The 19,422-nt window shown below is 38.9% G+C and overlaps 1 protein-coding gene across 1 annotated transcript in view; it reads right to left on the bottom strand.

Annotated features, from left to right (window-relative positions):
* The window catches only part of DGKQ (diacylglycerol kinase theta), an 89,622-nt gene that overhangs the window by 11,288 nt on the left and 58,912 nt on the right, over nucleotides 1-19,422 (bottom strand). Inside the window, exons 13-20 of the mRNA XM_039733155.1 lie at nucleotides 19,141-19,291; nucleotides 18,270-18,308; nucleotides 16,515-16,630; nucleotides 8,723-8,874; nucleotides 7,179-7,327; nucleotides 6,293-6,474; nucleotides 4,739-4,839; nucleotides 226-372 (exon numbers count right to left, since the gene is read on the bottom strand). Of these exons, the coding sequence (XP_039589089.1) occupies nucleotides 226-372; nucleotides 4,739-4,839; nucleotides 6,293-6,474; nucleotides 7,179-7,327; nucleotides 8,723-8,874; nucleotides 16,515-16,630; nucleotides 18,270-18,308; nucleotides 19,141-19,291 (1,037 nt within the window). The remainder of the gene's footprint in view (nucleotides 1-225; nucleotides 373-4,738; nucleotides 4,840-6,292; nucleotides 6,475-7,178; nucleotides 7,328-8,722; nucleotides 8,875-16,514; nucleotides 16,631-18,269; nucleotides 18,309-19,140; nucleotides 19,292-19,422) is intronic.

Genomic DNA, 19,422 nt, shown 5'->3' on the forward strand with positions numbered 1-19,422 from the left:
CAATTGCCTGTAGGACCTTGGCAGTGTTTGACAGCTGAAATCCTGGCCTCCACTGCAGGAACTGCTTAGGTACCCAGTCCCCAGCATGTCAGAAGTGTCAGAAAGGTTGATTGTTGTTGATCCTGTTACCAAACCATTTGGCAACTTGATGCTCAAATACTGAGCAGCAATTTTACACGCACAGTCCAGCATGTACCCACAAGGGATCCTTCCTCTTCTTTTTACCTGGGTATATTAATAAAGATGAGTCCTTCTATACTTGGTAACTCCACCTCATGTTGGTCCACTTGCAGCTTTATGTCCTTGTGAAGGTTTCTAGTGTGACTTATCTTCTGCAGTCCAACTTTCACGTAAACTCCCTTGTTGTGAAACCTAGGAGCAGACAAGGATCTTGTAACTAAAAGGTAAGGCCAAGCATAGCACTCTTCCCTGTATGTATACCACTATTGTCCTCTAGCAGGTATATTTACAGTTTTTCAATTAAAACTCATTTCAAATTCTTCTAGCTTTACTGCATAAAAACAAAGCACAAACCATGAACTGCTACTTTACATACCTTTAGTTAAGGGATGATTCTGTTGTTGAGGCATGTGCAGATTGTGAAATTTTATTACAGGAAAATTGTCCCTTCTTGAAGCATTGCCTGAAAACAATGCCTCTTTGAAATGTAAACTCCTGGGGTGGAAGATTACATTTTTGATTAAGACTTAGAGGTCATCATGACCAATTTTAAATTGTTTTCTCAAGCAATGCTACAATACTTACAGCAAAAAAACATTTGAAAATCTTTGCTTTACACATTCCTAATTAATTTGAAATATACTTAGATTCAGAAACTTAAAACAGGCTTAGTAATCTCAACTTGTGACAGAGCTCTAATATCTCTAATTTTAGAATAAAAAAGATGAGGAAGATTTTTATGGTATCCCTAGAAATGGCAAAATATTTTAAGAATAACATAAACAAAAGATAGTTAAACACACAGACTATTTTCTTCTATAATGGAAACCTTTGGATACATGGCCTTCAGGGCAATCTTAAAATAAAAAGCATAAATTTTCATTATTTTATACCCTACTAGTACATGGGTGTCAGTGGAATTCAACTCTGCAAAGTCTCTCTAGCATTACATCTAAATACCGTAGACATTAAAGTGGGGAAGACAGCCAATGCAGGTTACAGCCAAATCTTCAGACAGAGACTCTTCAGATTTTCCAGTCATCTTAAATTATTACATTGGGGATGATGAGTCCTCTGTCCTAACAGTTTAAAACAGCACCAATTTAAAGGCACCTCATATAATGCCATTTAACATACACTTCTGCTCCATGCAAGATGTGTCTATGCTAAGAAGCTTTTGTCTAATTTGGATACAACTGAAAAATACTGGACTATCAGTAGGAAACACAACAGAATTATTACATTGGGGATGATTAGTCCTCTGTCCTAACAGTTTAAAATAGCACCAAATTAAAGGCACCTCATGCCATTTAATGCCATTTAACATACACTTCTGTTCCATGCAAGATGTGTCTATGCTAAGACAGCTTTTGTCTAATTTGGATATAACTGAAAAATACTGGACTATCAGTAGGAAACACCCTACTTGCAATATCCCCAAGAAGCATTAATTTTTTTTTGCATGAAGAAGGAAGCCATCAGAAACTGAAAGAATAATTCACAGTGCCCTAACTGCAGAACAGTTGTATATCTCTGTAAAACAAGTCTAAACTTGCATTAAATTGCGCAAAATATTCTCCCAAACCTTGCAGTTAGGAAACTGCTTGCCATGGCAATCTCCTGACATTTTGGATGGTACAAGTAAGATGTGATCTCTTCTGTAGTATGCAATCCTAAAGACTGCTCCAGGATCCCCTGGGAATGACTTGGATGAAAAGCCAGATGCCTCCTCAGCAAGTTCATGACAACACCAAGTTGCGAGGACTGGCTGATACCCCAGAGAGCTCTGCCGTTCAGAGAGACCTTGACAGGCTGGAGAGATAGGCAGATGAGAAACAATCTGAAATGGAACAGTGTCCTGCACCTAGGAGAAATAATCCCATGAATCAGCACAGGCTGGGGGCAATCTGCTGGAAGGCAGCTCTGAGGAGAAGGACCTGGGGGTCCTGGTGAACCACAAGCTGTCCATGTCCATGTGTCCTGGGGGCCAAGAAGCCACTTGGATCCTGGGTGCATTAGGAAGAGCATCACCTGAAGGTCGAGGGAGGTGATCCTACCTCTCTGCTCATCCCTGGTGAAGTACATCTTCAGTCTGTGTCCAGTTTTGGGCTCCTCAGTACAAGAGAGACATGGAGCTCCTGGAGTGGGTCCAGTGAAGGACAACAAAGATTATTAAAAGACTGAAGCATCTCTTTAACCAGGAAAGGCTGGGTGAGTTGGGCCTGTTTAGCCTCAAGAAGAGAAGGAACCTTATCAATGTCTATAAGTATCTAAAGGGACAGTGCCAAGAAGATGGAGGCTGGCAGCAAGCAAGAACAAGAGGCAATGGGCAGAAAATGATGCACAGAAATTCAATCTCAAATGAGGAACAATTTCTTTACTGTGTGGGTAACTGAGCACTGGAGCAGATTGTGGTGTGGAGTCTCCCTCACTGGAGATATTCAAGAAGTATCTGGAATGCAATCCTATGCCAAGTGCTCTGGGATGACCCTGCTCGAGCGGGGAGGTTGGAGAAGATGACCACTGTAATCTCTTCCAACCTGACCCACTCTATGATTCTGTGAATGAAGGCAGATGCCCTGTCATTAAATTTTATACTGTGAAAAAAAACTCATATAGTTTGGCAGCCACCAATGCAAAGACCATCACTGTCACAATATACACTACTTTTATCTGCCCCACAACACAAGATCAGTGTTGAATTCCTGCAGGGGTGTTATCGCTGCACGTTGAGCTGCTAGCTAAAGGTAAGCAGTCCAGTGCATAAAAAGAGACTCTACTGAGTGAGGCCAGAGAGCACACAGCTTTTGGGACATTTATCATTTAAGGTCTTTCTTGCTTCAGAAGAGCACTCAAGCCCTTATTTCTTCCAAGGACTACCTGCAATTTCTGTTGCCACAACCCAAAACTTCCTGTTCGGCACTCAAGAGTGGCCACTTTGCCTGCCAGCAGCTGCTGCATCTTGCATTAAGTAGATATAATTTTTAGTTAATTTACTAGAAATAATGAAAAAAAAAAGAAGCTAATATTACAGACAAGAGTATGCATTTGCCTATGATGGGGAAGCATAAATTCAACTATTTTAGCAGTCATTTTCACAGACAAAGGTAAATATCATGTGTCAGCACTGTTAGCATGCACAAAGTTTTGGTTTCTGCAAAAATGTACCTTAGTATCAATTCATTATTTCAGGTTTCCTTTTCGGGAGTATACAGCCCTTTAGATTTGGAGAAAAAAATTAGTTCTTTTTCCCACAAATCCTTCAAGTCACCCTGCAAGAATGATAACAAGACATTGTCCACTGCACTATGGATGCTGCACACTGGGAAATGACTGAGATGAAGATGACAGGGATGAAAAGCACACAGGGAATAGCAATCAAAGTATATCCCTTAAATGCAGTGGCAATAAGAAGAGGATGCATATTTTGAAATGCTGCAGCTTTGCAAACATGGAGTAGTATATTTTGAAAGAATGAACATAACTTCTACATTATATTAACTGCACAAGTCCATCTAGAAAAGTTCCGTGTACTAGAACAGATACTGCCGTACACAAACTTATTGCCTGATTTTACTACCTATGTCAGGTAGTAAACACAAGTCAAGGTAGTTTTACTACCTTGACTACCACTGTCAAGTGTATTGAAAATGCAAACCAGTGGCTAATAGCATCTTATGTACCAGGAGCCATCTATATTTACATCAACAACTGTATTAGTCAGTTTTTAAGAAGAGCACCATGAGCAATGCCTGTAATGACAGGCAGAACACTACAAGTTAGATTGGATTACACATCATTGCACTCATAATTGGTCAGAGAATATTTTTAAAAGTTACAGTTTGAACACTACATAGTTGTAGCTGGCTGTAACTCTGGCAACCAAGAGATAATTTAGAAGGCATTTAATCACAAACGTAGAGGAAAGCAAACAAAAACAGTTTCTATAAGGAATTACTGATTAATTACACAGACATGATTTCTTCTGCTCATCAATTTCAGCAATTATGGGAAAAAGAAAAAGTCCCAGTACTGGTTGATGTGCATGCCAGAGAGGAGGAAGACCTCTGTCAACACATTTTTAATAACATTCTCACTTGAGATACAGAGAGTTTTTTATCCTTAATACCAGCAGGCAGGTGCTGCAACAGCACTAGGCAAAACAAGAAAAGGTACAGTGCTTATTGCTCATGTAGCATCACTGCCCTCACTCTTGCTAAAGGCTTTGAGCAAGAGATATTTCCACTATCTCAAAATTTCACTAAACTCAACAGTGCAGTTACTGGCAACTAAGAATACCGAATAACAATGCCATGGCTTCCAAAAACTGCTTTGGCTCTCCTCAGTAGAGAAAAAAAACCCCAAACCATACACAAACCAACAAAACACAGGAATTGTGTCTATGACTTCCTGGCTAGCTTAATTCCTCCTTGTCCCAGCTCTGCCACAAGCAATATTAGTGGATACCTGTAGCATTTAAGATTATCATTTGTAGTGTAAATTGGAAGTAATGCAATACCACAGAATTGACCTTCATACCTAGTTTCCCCAGGATTACCTGCTATTAAATTTCCCTGGTTCTTCTTCTCTAGCATGATGAAAGTCCAAGCTCAACTCTGCATCAATGCCAAGACCACAGTAATTGTTCATCTGTACAATCTGACCAAAAGGAAAACAAAGGTATAATTTCCTGCTTACATTTACAAATGAAAAATGAAGACCTTGCAAAGTTTTTCAACAAAAGCAAGCTTTGCAGATGATTCTTCCAAGTCACTTGCATCTTGACAGATTCTGGAAAACATTTTCCAGAAACACTGCACTAAAAATAAAGCTGCATGAACAACTGTTGACATGCTTAGTCATTATTTCCAAAGCATCAGAAACTTCAAAACTTAATATTTTAATTAAAAGTAACAAGCATAATAAGGCAGAAATAAAAACAAATGCAGAAATAAAACCAACTCAACCTCTCAAAGCAATTCTATGCAATAACTTCATAAGCTGCTGAACACTAATGCCACTATTGTTTTTGGCATCAGCTATGGATTTATATTACATCATTGGGAAGACACTCTTACTTACTTTGGAAGGTGACCAGCTTACACCAGATGAATGAACAACTTGACTTCACCTACTCAGCTGCATTTTAACTAGCTCCCTATATGCCAACCTCAAGTTTCTACAGATATCAACCATTTCTTCCATTAAATCCTTGCAAGCCAGTTCATTCCATAACTCCTTTATCCTAGGCCTTACTCTCCCATCCTTCACCTTTAAAAAGGCAAATGGGGGAAAAAAAGCCCCTGTCTCCACCAAGTGAAAAATAGCTGGAACCTGAACATCTTAAATCGTCCAACTGACTCATAATGCCTAGAATTTTCCAGTGACCAGACTAAAATCTTGGACAATTGCTACCATTGTTACAATTTCCTACTTTTTTTTGCAAGCCCCTTGTCCAATTTCTTCCTTTCATATGAAAAGAGACAGAACTAGGATTCACATAGAGCTCCAAAATCACCATCTACAATCAACATTTTTTATTTTCCTAAAGAGAAACAAGCTCATATGAACCAAGTGACAATGACTTTCACTCAAAAAAAAAAGCAAATAACAGATGGCACATATACAGACACACAAAAGAAGTAAGATGACGGAAGAATTTACTTCCTGTACATGCTAGCAACTCCTAGTAATTTCTTAAACTGTGAAAGACAAGATGAGAGTACCTCTTGGGGAAGGGAGTGTTCTTTGGTTGACACTCCAGTTTTACAAGTGTTTTGGCATTTCTTCCAAAGCCTTTTCTTATTTGAGAATTTTTTTTTTCCAGCTGAAGCAAACAGGAATGCCATTGCCATGTGAATCTTTTCATTAATCCTCTATCAGATGCTATTTGCTAAACAGCTACAAAAGATGCTCTGCAGTCAACTAGTCCTGCCAGAACCAAAACACTAGGTCCAGATGTGTGCTGTATTCACTAGGAAACAGCCCAGTAAGGCCCAATCACAACGACAAGTGAGCAGTAAAAATTAAACTATGTTAATACCCATCCTCTTTGTGATTTTCACTAGAGCAACAGTTCCTAAGAATCACACCCAAGTGATGCCCAGCTCACCTTGGGAGGCTCAGGTTCCGCAATGCCATTTTCTGCACCTTCAGCTGGCTCTTCTGCATCCAAAAGGATAGTCCAGCGATCCATAAGAACATCATCTGCCTCATCCACAGAAATCAAAATGGAGTATGGGTCCTCCCCACTGTAGCCAGCTCCCCAGCGCAAGACTCTCCCCAGGTCATTACCTGAGCGACAGAGAAGAACACCAGAACGTGACTCTGTTTCATACTCAGGGCATCAGCCCTGTTTTACAAATCACACTGCACTAAGGTGCTCAAATCAAGTCACAGAACTCATTCATTCAGAAAGAAGAGTTAACAAGCACACCAAAAAAAAAAACAAAACAAAACCCCAAAAAAACCTCACAAAAAACCAAATAATCAAGTCACAGAACTCATTCTTTCAGAAAGAAGAGTTTCACAAAAAACCAAAAAACAAACAAACAGACAAAAACCAAACAAAAAACCAAACAAAAAAAACCTGTGTTGTGTCTGCACACGTGCTTACCATTGCATACAGACACACTGGAGCATTTCCACAAAAAGTGGTAGAAAAACCTGTTGTGGAATTGAGACACCAGGGAGCAAATGAGTATGCAAAGTATTACAGCAATGGCTGGTGCACCTGTGGTTGTCAGGAGGAGGATATTTTGCCCTCCCAACTCCTGCCCACTCACCCACACACATATCAACATTCCTGCTGCTTGTTTCTCTGAAAGCATGACTGACATTTCCTTGAAAAGCTGCTACTGTGGTTTACTTTCCTGCACCAGCCAGAACTGAATCTCATGGCATCTCAGCTGCAAAACTGAATCCTGTGTCGGACTGATAAAGATAAAACTTTCCAGAGAGCTTCTGCGCTCAGCTTCTGTTCTTGCTGTGATTCTCACCTGTTCCTAAAGGTAAGATGGCAACTGAGGGCTCTGAGCACACCAGCTTGTGCCTGATCTCCTCGAGGGCACCGAGGACCCAGCCAACGGTGCCGTCCCCTCCGCACACCAGCACTCGGAAGGAGGGGACTTTGGAGAACGTGTGAAACCTTCATTGTGAAGCGAAGCACAGGGGAAAAGAAAAATTACAATGGAATATAGGAAATGCAAAGTCCCCAATATGCTATTTAAAATAACACAGTATTATTTGATTTCTGCCCATGCCCCTTTACTATCAGTTTCTGGGTCAAATTCAACAAAGTGAATAGAAAAATATGAAGTTGTAGATAAAGATGATTTTTAAAAGAGTGAAAAACCATATTCCTCTAAAATTCTTCACAGTTAGAACTAAATGGTTAATCACTTCCTTTTTCAAGGGCACAGAGACCTAACTAGTCATAATTTCAACATGAACATCTGTAACTCTCTAAATCCTAGAGGAGATCTTGATTATGGGTGGTGTTTTTGTACTTAGTCATAGGTATCACAGTACATTTTCTTCTTAATAGCACTGTTTTCCTGGTGATGCTTACCTTTTGCGGCTTTTCATCCTACATACTAACATATCATGGAAAAGAATTGTTATTTGCCACTGCACAAGAAGCATTAAACAAGTGGGAGCATTTTGTCATAAAGCTACAGAAAGATTCCAAAGCCAAAACAAAATGAACTGGTTACTGAAGTTGCAGCTTGAAGTGCATTAAAAAGAAAACAGAATTATACAGTTCTGACAGAAAAAATTAGTTTGTGTAGCTTGTTTATCTTGTCTCCTACATAAGCTGCATTTTTCCCACAAAGCTTTTGTTCTGAAGATCTTGCCATGACAAGTTTTTTATTAAAGCAGTAGTGAGGGAATGAGGAATAGGCTACAGCCATCGCTTTCAGTTTTATGAAGCTGTAACAAAGTGGGGTTCATTAAATCAAGTCATCAGTTCCTGTCTTCCTACAAGCACATTATGTTCTGTTCCTTGTAGAAATGTTGCAGCTGTGATCAGGCAAACCCTGTTAATTCTGCAACTGTGGCCAAGTTTCAAGAGTCAAAATAGAAAATTCTATTACACTTTCCTGGTAGTTCCCATGAAACATCAGAAAATACAAAAGCAAAAATCCACTCTCATCAGGAAATGTTACATTTCTCTTTCCATCTCCATTCAATTATAAAATCTTATTTATTTTCAATAATTATTAAACACATACTACTGTAAAGTGCATACGACTTTCCCAGAGCCAGACTCTGCTAGATTTGATAGAAGTGTATACATCAGGAACTACTCTATTCTCTTTTCTTTAGATATGTTTAAATATGTTCTCACAGTAAGAACAGTCAGAAGGAAATGATCCACTGCCCTGATCTTCAGGCACAGAACAGAAGAAATTTAGATCTTCAAAATAAATGAATCTAGTCTACCCTGTTAAAAAATAACAAAACAATGTAAATTAAAAAAAAACAAACAAAAAAACCCAAACAAACAAAACAAAACAAAAAAAACCCCATGATGACTTACCCAGGCAGTGGGCCCCCATTGGTAAGTTCAAAGACTTGATGTGGGTTCAACAACTTTCTAAAACTGTACAGCAGATCCCGACCTTTTAGACCACCACTTTTTGGATTCACAAATACAAGAAGTGGGCAACAATTCTGTGGTATCTTGGAAGCCTGAAAGAAGACAAGAAAAAGGACAAGTCAATGCCATGAAAAGGCAGGAAAATTACTACTGCGCTCTCAGAAATATTACCTGATGCCTACTAAAAAGATCCAGATTCTATAAATAAAAAGATTCAATGTCCAGCCAATGGACAGGTTAGCTGCTGATCTTGCTTCCCAAGGAACTGAAGGCTCCTTAACCGACTCCAAGCACACATTTGAGCCTAACATTAGAAACATTAAAGGCATTTTAAGTAGCCCTTCCTACGCATTTTCAGTAAACAGTCTGGCCAAAACACAGTGTGAGGGATAAGATTTTTGTAGAATTAAAACAGTTTCCTTGAAAAGCAAGAAATCCCCAAACCAAATGAAAAATCTTTCTTTAGTTTTGTGGTTGACTTAGAATGCATGTCAATTTACAAGGACAAAGCATTTAAAAATGAAGATGTTTGGGGCAGACAGTGGTGTACTTCTCCCTATGAAATTAGAAGCTGAAAGCTTCTCTTAAAAATATGTAAGCTAAGCTTTTTCATCATGAGGATTTACTCAGGGGTGCCAGTATCTTATGACCTACTGAAGCTGCTGCTGAAAGGACTCTCAAAGCCTCCAGAAACTGCAAAGGAAGCCACTGGATTTCCTGGGGCACTCCATGGACTGCATAGGAACAGTATTTGCAGCCTCCCTGGAGGTCAAAACTTCCAGCCAACAGATGCACCTTGGGACTAGAGTTCACCCAGCCTGTCCACCCATAAATAGTTCTGTAAAATGATTTCTAAGTAGCTCTAGAAAGATTAGAAATCACCAGTATACCTTTCATCCATCCTGCCACAAGGGTGCTGGGGTGTAAGTATGTGCCAGTAATTATGTGTCCACTGGACATTTCAACAACTGCACCTCTAAACAGAAATGTTTGCCACGGTCCCTAAGTTGTGGTAATTGTTATTTACAAATTGGACAGCATTCAGGGAACAGCAATTTGTCACGCAGCTGACCGGATGGATTCAGGGAACAGAACAACAGTGCTAAATATAAGTCAATTTAGACAAGAATGATTCAGGGGTCGGTGAGGCAGCAGTATGACTGCAGCATGCAAGCATGTGGAGAGATACCAACAGCTACAGACGGGAGGAGGCAGCACCCAGAGAGCCTTTCAGCTGCTGCCTGTGAGCAACTACCAGAGACCGTGATCTGAAGCGAACAACGGAGAAATTGGGTCAAATTTATGAGTTATATTTGTGGGGATGAAAAATAGATTTTGAGATTGAGACACCCCAGACCTGTGACCTGATTTAGGCACCTTACAACCAAATGATTGTTTGGGTCTTCATAGTACTTGAGCAATTTCTTCTAATTTTCTGTTCTTAGCAGAACTGGGTGCTAATCCTCTGCAAGTCACACCCTGCCAGATGTGTCAAGATGCTGACAAACATACAAAAATCCTTCTCCTCTAACCCTGTCTGCTTGAGAAATGTGCTCTGCCATCCAGTGTGACTTGTCTCTTGATACAGAGAAAACACATTGAGAAGAGGAACACTGAACAGGTATAAAAGCTGGTGAAGCAGGCACACACTGACCTCTTCTTTACTCATCCTTCATTTCTACAAGATATTCAGTTTGAAAATATATCTGTTTTCTTGAAAAATAAATGAGTCAAATAAGGGCTGTTTTGTAGGACAAACAGCCAAAAGAACTTCAATGCTTTATTTTACTGGAAAGGTTCCACTGCAGACAAAACAAGTAGGTTGATGATAAAGAGGCTGAAAGCTGTGCACACAGCTCTCTCCAAAGGAACCATCTTCGTGCTAGACTGACAACTGAAGTAAAAACACCTTTGGCCTCTACATTCAGGTCTTATTGGAAAGGGGGAAGCAGTTACTCAAAGCATGCCCAACACATAACAAGCGTAATATATTGATTTCTTTTAAGCACATGGGAAGGATATTTGTAGGCAGCAAAGGAAGTCTACGGAATATAATGCATGCCACTGTCACTAAAGGGATTCCTTGGGTATTAAGTCAACAGCTCAAGGATCCCAAAGAGACTAATGGATTTTGTCCCCTTGAGCCATTCAAGCATTAAGGAAGAGTAGGCAGAGATCTGCTGTTTTCACAAGCAAAGGCCTTCTTGTTACTCTATCAGTTCCTGCACCATCATCTCCCATATCCCACTCAGAATAGCCCTTTGATAATTACAGAATCATCAAGTCCAGAAGACAACTTTAGGATCATCAAGTCCAACCACCCACCCAGCACTGCCATTGTAACACCTAAACCATATCACCAGCACCAGACCCAAATGCCTCTTAAACACTTGCAGGAATGGTGACCTCCCTGGGCAACCTTTTCCAATGCCTGACTACCCTGACAGTGATTTTTTTTTTCCTAATATCTAACCTGAATCTCCCATGTCGCAGATTAAGGCCATTTCCTCTTGTCCTCTCACTGCAGGCACGGCAGGACAGACTGACCCCCACCTCACTACCCCCTCCTTCCAGGGAGTTTACACAGCAATGGGGTCAGCCCTGAGCCTCCTCTTCTGGGGACTAAACAACCCCAGCTCCCTCAGCTAGTCCTCATAAGACATGTTTTCTATCCTTTCGTGAGCCTTGTTCCCTTCTCTGGACACACCCCAGCACCTCAGTGTTCTTTTTGAAGTGAGGGGCCCAGAACTGGACACGGCACTCAGGATGTGCCCTCACCAGTGCCAAGTACAGGGGGACAGTCACTGCCCTGGTGCTGCTGGCCACACCATTGATGACACAGGCCAGGATGCCAAGAAGGCACCTGGGCACACTCCTGACTCATGTTCAGCCAGATGTTCACCAGCATCCACAGCCACTCTGCCCAGCCTGTAGTGCTGTATGGGGTTAAATCCCACGAGCAACAGAAGGCAGAGCAGCTCTGAAAGGAAACATCATCTCCCATGGGGTAACAGAGCACATTGTTCCCTTCCAGCACTCCTTGTCCAGCTTTTACTCTGCCCTATCCTCTCTCCTCTCCACTTCCCATTTCTTCCTCTTCAGAGCTTTTTAAATACATAAATTTATCTTCAGCCATTTCAATTTTCTGAACAATACCAGCAACCTGAAACTTCAGGCTTGGTACAATGCCTGGAAACTTGTGGGGTTTAAAAAAGGGGGGTTAACAGGATAATAAAAAGAAAAAAAATTACAAAGTTCTGCAGCTTGAAGTAACAAAAACTTTTTCAAAGAAGAATAAGAAAAAAGAAAGCAGCCCAGCTCTGGAGTCTAAAAAATACCTTACTTGAATGTAACAAGAACATTTGATTATCTTCTCTTCTTCAGGAAATCAGTTTCTAAAATTACTGGTTTGGGACATTCAGAAGTGACATGCTGAACACATGTTTTATATTACTTGCTTTTAGAGGCACGTTCTAATGCACTGGGTTTAAAACCAAGTAACTGAAATAATTCAAAAGCAACATAAGGGAATCACAACTATTTCTGAGACATGGTACACTCTAAGGCATTCAAAAGCACAGCTGTGTTTTGTAAAGTTGTCTGAGATCTTACCAAGTAACATAAATTCTTGCTAATATGTATTTACAGTTTCTACTGTAAATTGCCAACTGTATTTTTTATCAAATGTCAATACTGTACCTCAAAACCCCCAAACTAGTTATATATATACCCTGAACGCTACTAAGATTCACAAGCAGCTACAGCAAATGCCTGGAGCTAATAAAAAAATCTGTATGTAGTGTAAAGGGAATAGTTCTACTACTCAAATCCACCTTTGTTAAGGTAACTTCCAATGTGAATTCCTAACAAAACCCATGTAGATGCAGCTATTCAGAATAAAAAGATTATTTCAAGAAAGTGCTTGTCCTTACAGTGAACTTGCTTCCCCATCAGAACTCCTCATTAGGCTTAAAGGAAAGAAACACTGCTAAATCCCAGATAAAGGTCACCATCTAAGAAAGTAATTATTTTTTTGTAACAATTAAAAGCTTTTGACAGTTTGTACAGTAGAGCAGGGTGCTGTGCTTTCTCAAGAGCACACTCTTTGTTACAATTACAGACAGCCACAAGGGTAGCACTCTAATGCTGCACAGTTTTAAAAAGTTCCTTAATAAAGCCCCACTGGGACAGAGGAGTGAGTTTGTTACTGGGCAGAAGAGAGTATGTGACTCACAGCCCGAGGACTCCCTTCCCCCTATAGCCCTGGCTTCAGTGCTGTGCCTGAGAAGTGAAATCTGCAGAAGGGTTTTGCGTTGGCTGGCATTCAGGAAGGAATTTATTGCTCTTTTCTTACAGACAGCTGAAGGAGGCTGCGTGACTTAGACACTCGGATAGTCACTGTGAATTACTTAATTTGTCAGGAGTAGCACAACACGGCTTTAAACTGGGGCAAGATGTTTATTATCCATGCTAATCCCCTTTCCATTGACTGTACTGTGTAATCACATCTCACGACAAAGCAGAACAAGGCGTTCTGTGCCACCAGCCCTACCAGTGGGACACCCACAGCACATCTTCCTGGGCGGTGGGCTGTCTCCAGGAACTGCAGATATCTCTGACAAGTAGAATTCAACATTTGCAGATGGCTGCCAGCAGCATCTTCCATGTGCAAGGACTCACAATGCCCCAAGCACAAAATTTTCTCTACCCTGGCCAGAAAGGAGTCATTATCTGACGAGAATTATGTGCAAGGTGTCACAACACTACTAGAGCAGCAGGTAGGTCAACCCCCAAGTCTTTTCTTTATTTTTTGGCATATTGCAGAAATAGGAGAATCACAGAACCATAAAAGTTGGAAAAATACCTGTAACATAACCAATTCCAACCTCTTACTGAATACCATTTGTTGACTAGAGCACAGCACTAAGTGCCATATCCAGTCACTTCTTGAACACCTCCAGGGATTGGTGATCCCAATGCTTCCCAGGGCAGTCCATTGCAATCCTTGAAAACCCTTCCAGCAAAGGGTGAAAAAGTTGACAACCCTTTCAGAAGGGTGAAAAGCAACCACTCATGTTTTGGCTAAAATGCTAAAATGGCTAAAATTTAACTACCATGCATTTAAGTTGTAAATATATATGTAAGGATTTAGCAGAATGAATTAAATGGAAAGTTTCATCTATTTGGGAACCTTCTTCATATTTTCCTGCTACTCTTAACAAATCTAAATGCAGAGGGCACTCCACTAGTAAAAGGCATTCGTGATAAAGCCACAAAAACCTGTGGTGATTTTGGCCACATACAACTGTCTGCTAACTTCCTTGCTTGCCTTTGCTGCAAAACAAGTTTTGTTAAATTAGTTCTGAATTGAAAGATTTAGTCCTGCAACGTCTTTCACCTTGAATTGATACCAAAGAGTGAAACCAAACTGTCCCTACAGTTCCTTACACACAGCAGCTAAAGAGCTTTATAATATACTGCACTTTTTTTTTTTCACACTCCAGTGAAGGGAGTATTTTCATTTATTTGAATATAGTGAAATGAAGAAGTGTTTGATTAAATTCCTAAAGGCCTGAAACAGCAGAACAGACCAACACGTCGGTTAACACTAACTGCTTGACTTTCTAATAAGCAGCTTACGCAAACTGATTCTGCGCTCAGACTTCTCAGTAATGGGAATAAGAGGGTGAATTGCTTTGGGTAGACCTGAGCATGCCAGACTAGAACCATGCCTCCTCCTTATATGGTATGTTAGACACTGAGTAAGCAAATTTCACCTCAGAAAAATAAGACTAGCAACCTGCTAACCACCAGTACTTCTGTGCTTTTACCAATTTTTAAGAAGGGATATTTTGGTTTGCTGGTTTTTTATTGGTTGGGTTTTTCTTTAATTTAACTGTCAATTTGGTAAAAATCATTAGCCCTTCATTCCCAATTTCTTTGAATTTCACTCACAAAAGAAATGTCAAACATGGTGTAAATTTAGTATTGTGTCAGTTCCTGTGTATTTCCTGGTACTGTATTTAAATCAACACACATATAAACAAAGACTAATATTATCATAGGCTAAAAAGATAGCCTGGGTTGGAAAGTACTGCAGGAGATAATCTAGTTCAATTGCTACCCAAAGTAAAGATGGTGATCAACCATTAGTCTACCCTGGGTAATTAGTGAATGGCATAAGCTGGGTGGACAATCAACAGCAAACACTTGAACTATCATTTAAATTAACTCTTGGCTCCTTTCAGTGAGATGACCAAATACAAACAACACATGCTGAAATAGAAACACAATGTCTGTTCTGGTGTACAGCCCCTCTCTCCTGCTTAAGTATTAGAAATTAGTCCCTAGCAGTCCCCTGAACTGGAGTTTCTAAAAAATGTCTTGCATCAGATAAGAGACAGCAATGTCAACATTTTCCTGGCATCAAGAAATTTTCTTCAAACATGTCCACTGTCAGAAAAACAGAAATATGTAATCAGCAGAGTGGAGTATGTGCAACTTCACACTGCAGACGACAAATACAGGCTCATAATGCATTTGCCTAAAAAACACCTAAAACAAGTATCCAAAAATTCATCCTGCTTTCTGTTTCCACAAAAGGCACTCTGAATCCTAGTTCGGACAAGGGGGCCTTGATTTCTAAGGACTTCACAAAATGTAAGAATGCATAAGAACAAGGTTCTCAGTTTTTTAGGAGGGGGTGCAACTTCTGATTTTGCCAGTTGTGTGTGAGCACTACCACTGGTATCTACTGAAACCATAATTTTATCTTCAGAAAGTCTTGACAAGTGTGGGAATCATTTTTAAACAGTGAAAGCAGGTATGTGAGTAAGCAACTACAGCCATTGAACTTGATACCCTCCTATATAAAGTTGTTTCATAATTCCCACTAAAATGTGATTTTTTTTGACCTTTTGGGATGTTCCAAGAAGTCAAACCAGGACTCACACTTTGCTTGCCATAATGCAGTTCCAGAAAGATAGTAACTGCAAGATACTTTCTGCTGAGGTGCTGTGTAACTATGGCAACACTTTTTTGGACAGAACCTACATAATCCAGTTAAAAATATCACTTCACTCAGTCAATAATTTTCCTCTTCTCACATTGACTCACTTTATTAACATGAAACCTATAATTAACCAAACTGATTCACATGCAAGTGATTAGTAACAACAAGAATAAATCAGAATCAGGCCTGAATTTGTGAAAGGACTCTTGCACTAATTCTTTCAGAAGACTATGTTCTTCTGAGATCCTCAGGGGCTAAACAAGGTCAAACTACAAACTCTACTACAGAATGGGGGAAATAATATCACTGTGAAAATGAGCAGAAGTGTTTTACCTGACAATTAATGAAGAAACACATTTAGCTCCCATACCGAAGTTTTGTAAGCATTTTACATTTTAAGACATACCAGCTGAAACTGAAACCCTACTTAATGTTTTGATCATTGAAAGAAACAAAGAGAAAAAAAAAATTGTTTTCCTCCTCTTTATATGTACAGTTAGGCAGCTGTACACTGACAATTGAACAATAACAGGACAAACAACTCGCTGAATATATCATATACATGAAGTACAGGCTCTGAAGTTGGTTTTTTTTGTCTCACTACTTATAGTGTGGCCTATTTGAATAAAACATATTTTCATTTAGTTCTAGCAGAAAGAGTTTTAAGGCAGTAGTTTTTTTCTTTTAAAGACATTTTTAAAATTCAAACCTGTCTCTTACCATAACTGCAGGAATCACCACAGCATTCAGAGGCTTGTCATTGACAACAGTATCTTTAACTAGCATATATATTCTTTCAGCTTCAGAAAAACATGAAATTTGGAGTACAACAGCACCTGTAAAGAGGCATCAGAACTACTTTTTATATTTTCTATTATTATTATTATAAAATAGGTCTCATATTATAGCAAAAGTTTACTCAGTTTACTGAGGACATTATTCAGCAAAACTTATTCTGAAGTCATTTGTTATCAGTTGAATTGTGTTGTTATGTTTTTAAACCTTCCTTCCTACCCTCAGATTTTTGTAAAAGCAAAGCAACTTGAAGAAAAGAACTGCAGCACAGAACTAAGGCATGTTTAAAGATTTCCTTTGAGCTTCAGGGGTAGAGCCTATTTGCATACTCTTTGTCATTACTAACATTATGTTCTCATCATGTACAAGTTTCATTTCAGGTTTCATTTTGTAAGCAATTATTAAAAATCCATTAGTTCTGTTCATTAACAATATCTCAGTAAGAATTACTGCAAGCAAATATTTGGGCTGATATTCAAGTTTAGATCTTTATGTTGGCTTAAGTTCTGAATGGAGAAGTTGGGGAAGAAGGGAAGACAAAAGAGAAAAGACAAAATAAATACTGAGAAGTTAATGTAAAGTAAGATACTTGGTGAGGAGGAAAACAGGGCAGGATAAGACAAAAATGGAAAATGGACAGTATATAAGATGTAGACTAGTAATATAACCCGGCTGCAACAAAACAGGAGAGTTAGGAACTTATGAGAACCACAAAAATACACACATGAGATGAAAGTGGCAATAAAAATCACATACAACACAGAAGCATCTAAAAAGTACATGCATGTAAATGATGCTGTGACATGGGACGAGTATCACAAAATCAAGTATTGGCAAATATGGAAAGGAGAATGTACATGTCAAAGCTTTACAGCTTTTTCTATGCAAAGATTGAAACCAATCAGTATCAATTAGTCATGTGGAGACAGCAAATAACCCAAAGGAAGCACACTTCAGTCTTCAAAATCATGCTCCAGAAAGACCCATTTAGCAGACATGTGGAAGTTAAGCCTGCCAAAGGATGTGAAACATCTCAACTATATAGACACCTAAACACAGAGAAGAGAAAATTCCACACTTTAAATTTTTACCAAATGCAGATCTCCACCTGACCACTGCACTAAAGCTGCCCAGAGCCACTGCTGCTCCAGCTGTCAGAAGCCTCATGGCTTCTCCGACCTCACTGAAATAAAATTCATACAGCAAAAGCAAAGAAACAGCTCAAAGGATGAACACATTTATTTTCTTCAACTTTCAGCCATTGAACTCTAGCTCTTAACACTGATAGGAAACAGTGACTATGAAACAGTCCCACTGAGTCCAAAAGCAGCACCAAATTTTAGTATTCTCAAAATCAAAGAGACTAAAAATCCTTCACTTGAATGATTTTTAACAGTTCTGTTGTGTTAGGTTATTCAGTTGAAATGCAACTTCAAAACTAGTTTTTATGATGAAATATTACTGCCTTCTGGTACACAAGGCATGCAGTCAACCTTTTAACGTTTTTTAATAAGGTAACACTAATCCATTGCTCTTCATAAATACAATGTGTTGCATTTTACCTGAAGGGGTTTTTGCTTATGCAGTAAGACTAACATACTCTGAGCTTCCAGCCTCTAGTATTAGACTGCAGCTTTGAACATAGACATTGTTTGCAAGATTAAAAATTTTAATGCTTACCTTGTGCTTGATAAACATGACTCACAGATACTACATTTGCTGCAAAGGGGAAAAACATAAACACATAAAACCTTGGGTACATTCAGAGTAAATATTTAAAGTATTTTAAAAAGTTACACAAATATAATATAAATAAATATTAAAAGTTATACAAATACAGGGAGAACCTCCAGCTAACACTTTTCCTCTCATGTTTACTTTGCAAGTAAGCACAGCTAAACTGATTTTCATAAAAGGTGACTAAGAATTCTTTCTGGCATTTCAAGTTTAATTCCTCTTGAAGTGACATAAAAGATTGGGAAAAATGCTTTGTTTCCTGTAACAAAAAGCATGACACATTCCTGATACTGTTTACAGAAAGTATTGTTTGAAGGAGTGTTATGAAAATTCAATTACACTTCTTTGAAAAAGAAAAATAAATTTTTTTCCCTGAGTGTTTGTCCATATATGTGTGCACACACTGCTCATACTTCTCCATGATGGGGCATGGAGCTCATGACTAACATGGAGAACAGCCCAGACAAAAAGTGCCAGAGGTCAAAAAAGGCAAGGGATATTCTGCACATAGTTTAAGGTATGTATAATTATTCTAAAAAGTGATGTCTTTTCACACAAACATACAAAAAGAAAAAAAAAAGTGTAGTCACTTATAAATAGAATAACGTAATAATTATTCTGTAAATAACAAGCTGTCAAAACTTTCCTGCAACTGCGTGCATGTTAAAATTACTAAAAAAGCCCATGTGAGAGTAAAAGGCAGAATGATTTTTTAAAATCAGGTCAGAAATAGTTAGAATTATAAGAAATATTGACACTACTAAATTTTGTTCTGTACAAGTTAATGTGTCTGAAAATGTACCTGTTTACTTACTTTTGATAGCTAATTCTTCCTTGAGAATATTTGTGTATTCTTCAGGAGAAAGCTGAGGTGGAAGGCCACCAACAAATAAATTTACTTGTACAATGGATTTACTGTTTTCCACAATGTAAAATCTTGTTTGATTCATTTGACGTATTGAAGTCTACCAAAATAAAGGAAAATAAATGATATTACATTTGGCAAAAAGATATTATGAGGCAAAATCCAAAATAGTTCTGCACTTAGCAATCATGTCCTCTATGCCTACAGAATATCAGGAACAGAAAACAAACT

This window comes from Passer montanus, unplaced genomic scaffold (genome assembly GCF_014805655.1).
Source record: "Passer montanus isolate IOZ18808 unplaced genomic scaffold, ASM1480565v1 scaffold84, whole genome shotgun sequence".
NCBI lineage: Eukaryota > Metazoa > Chordata > Aves > Passeriformes > Passeridae > Passer > Passer montanus.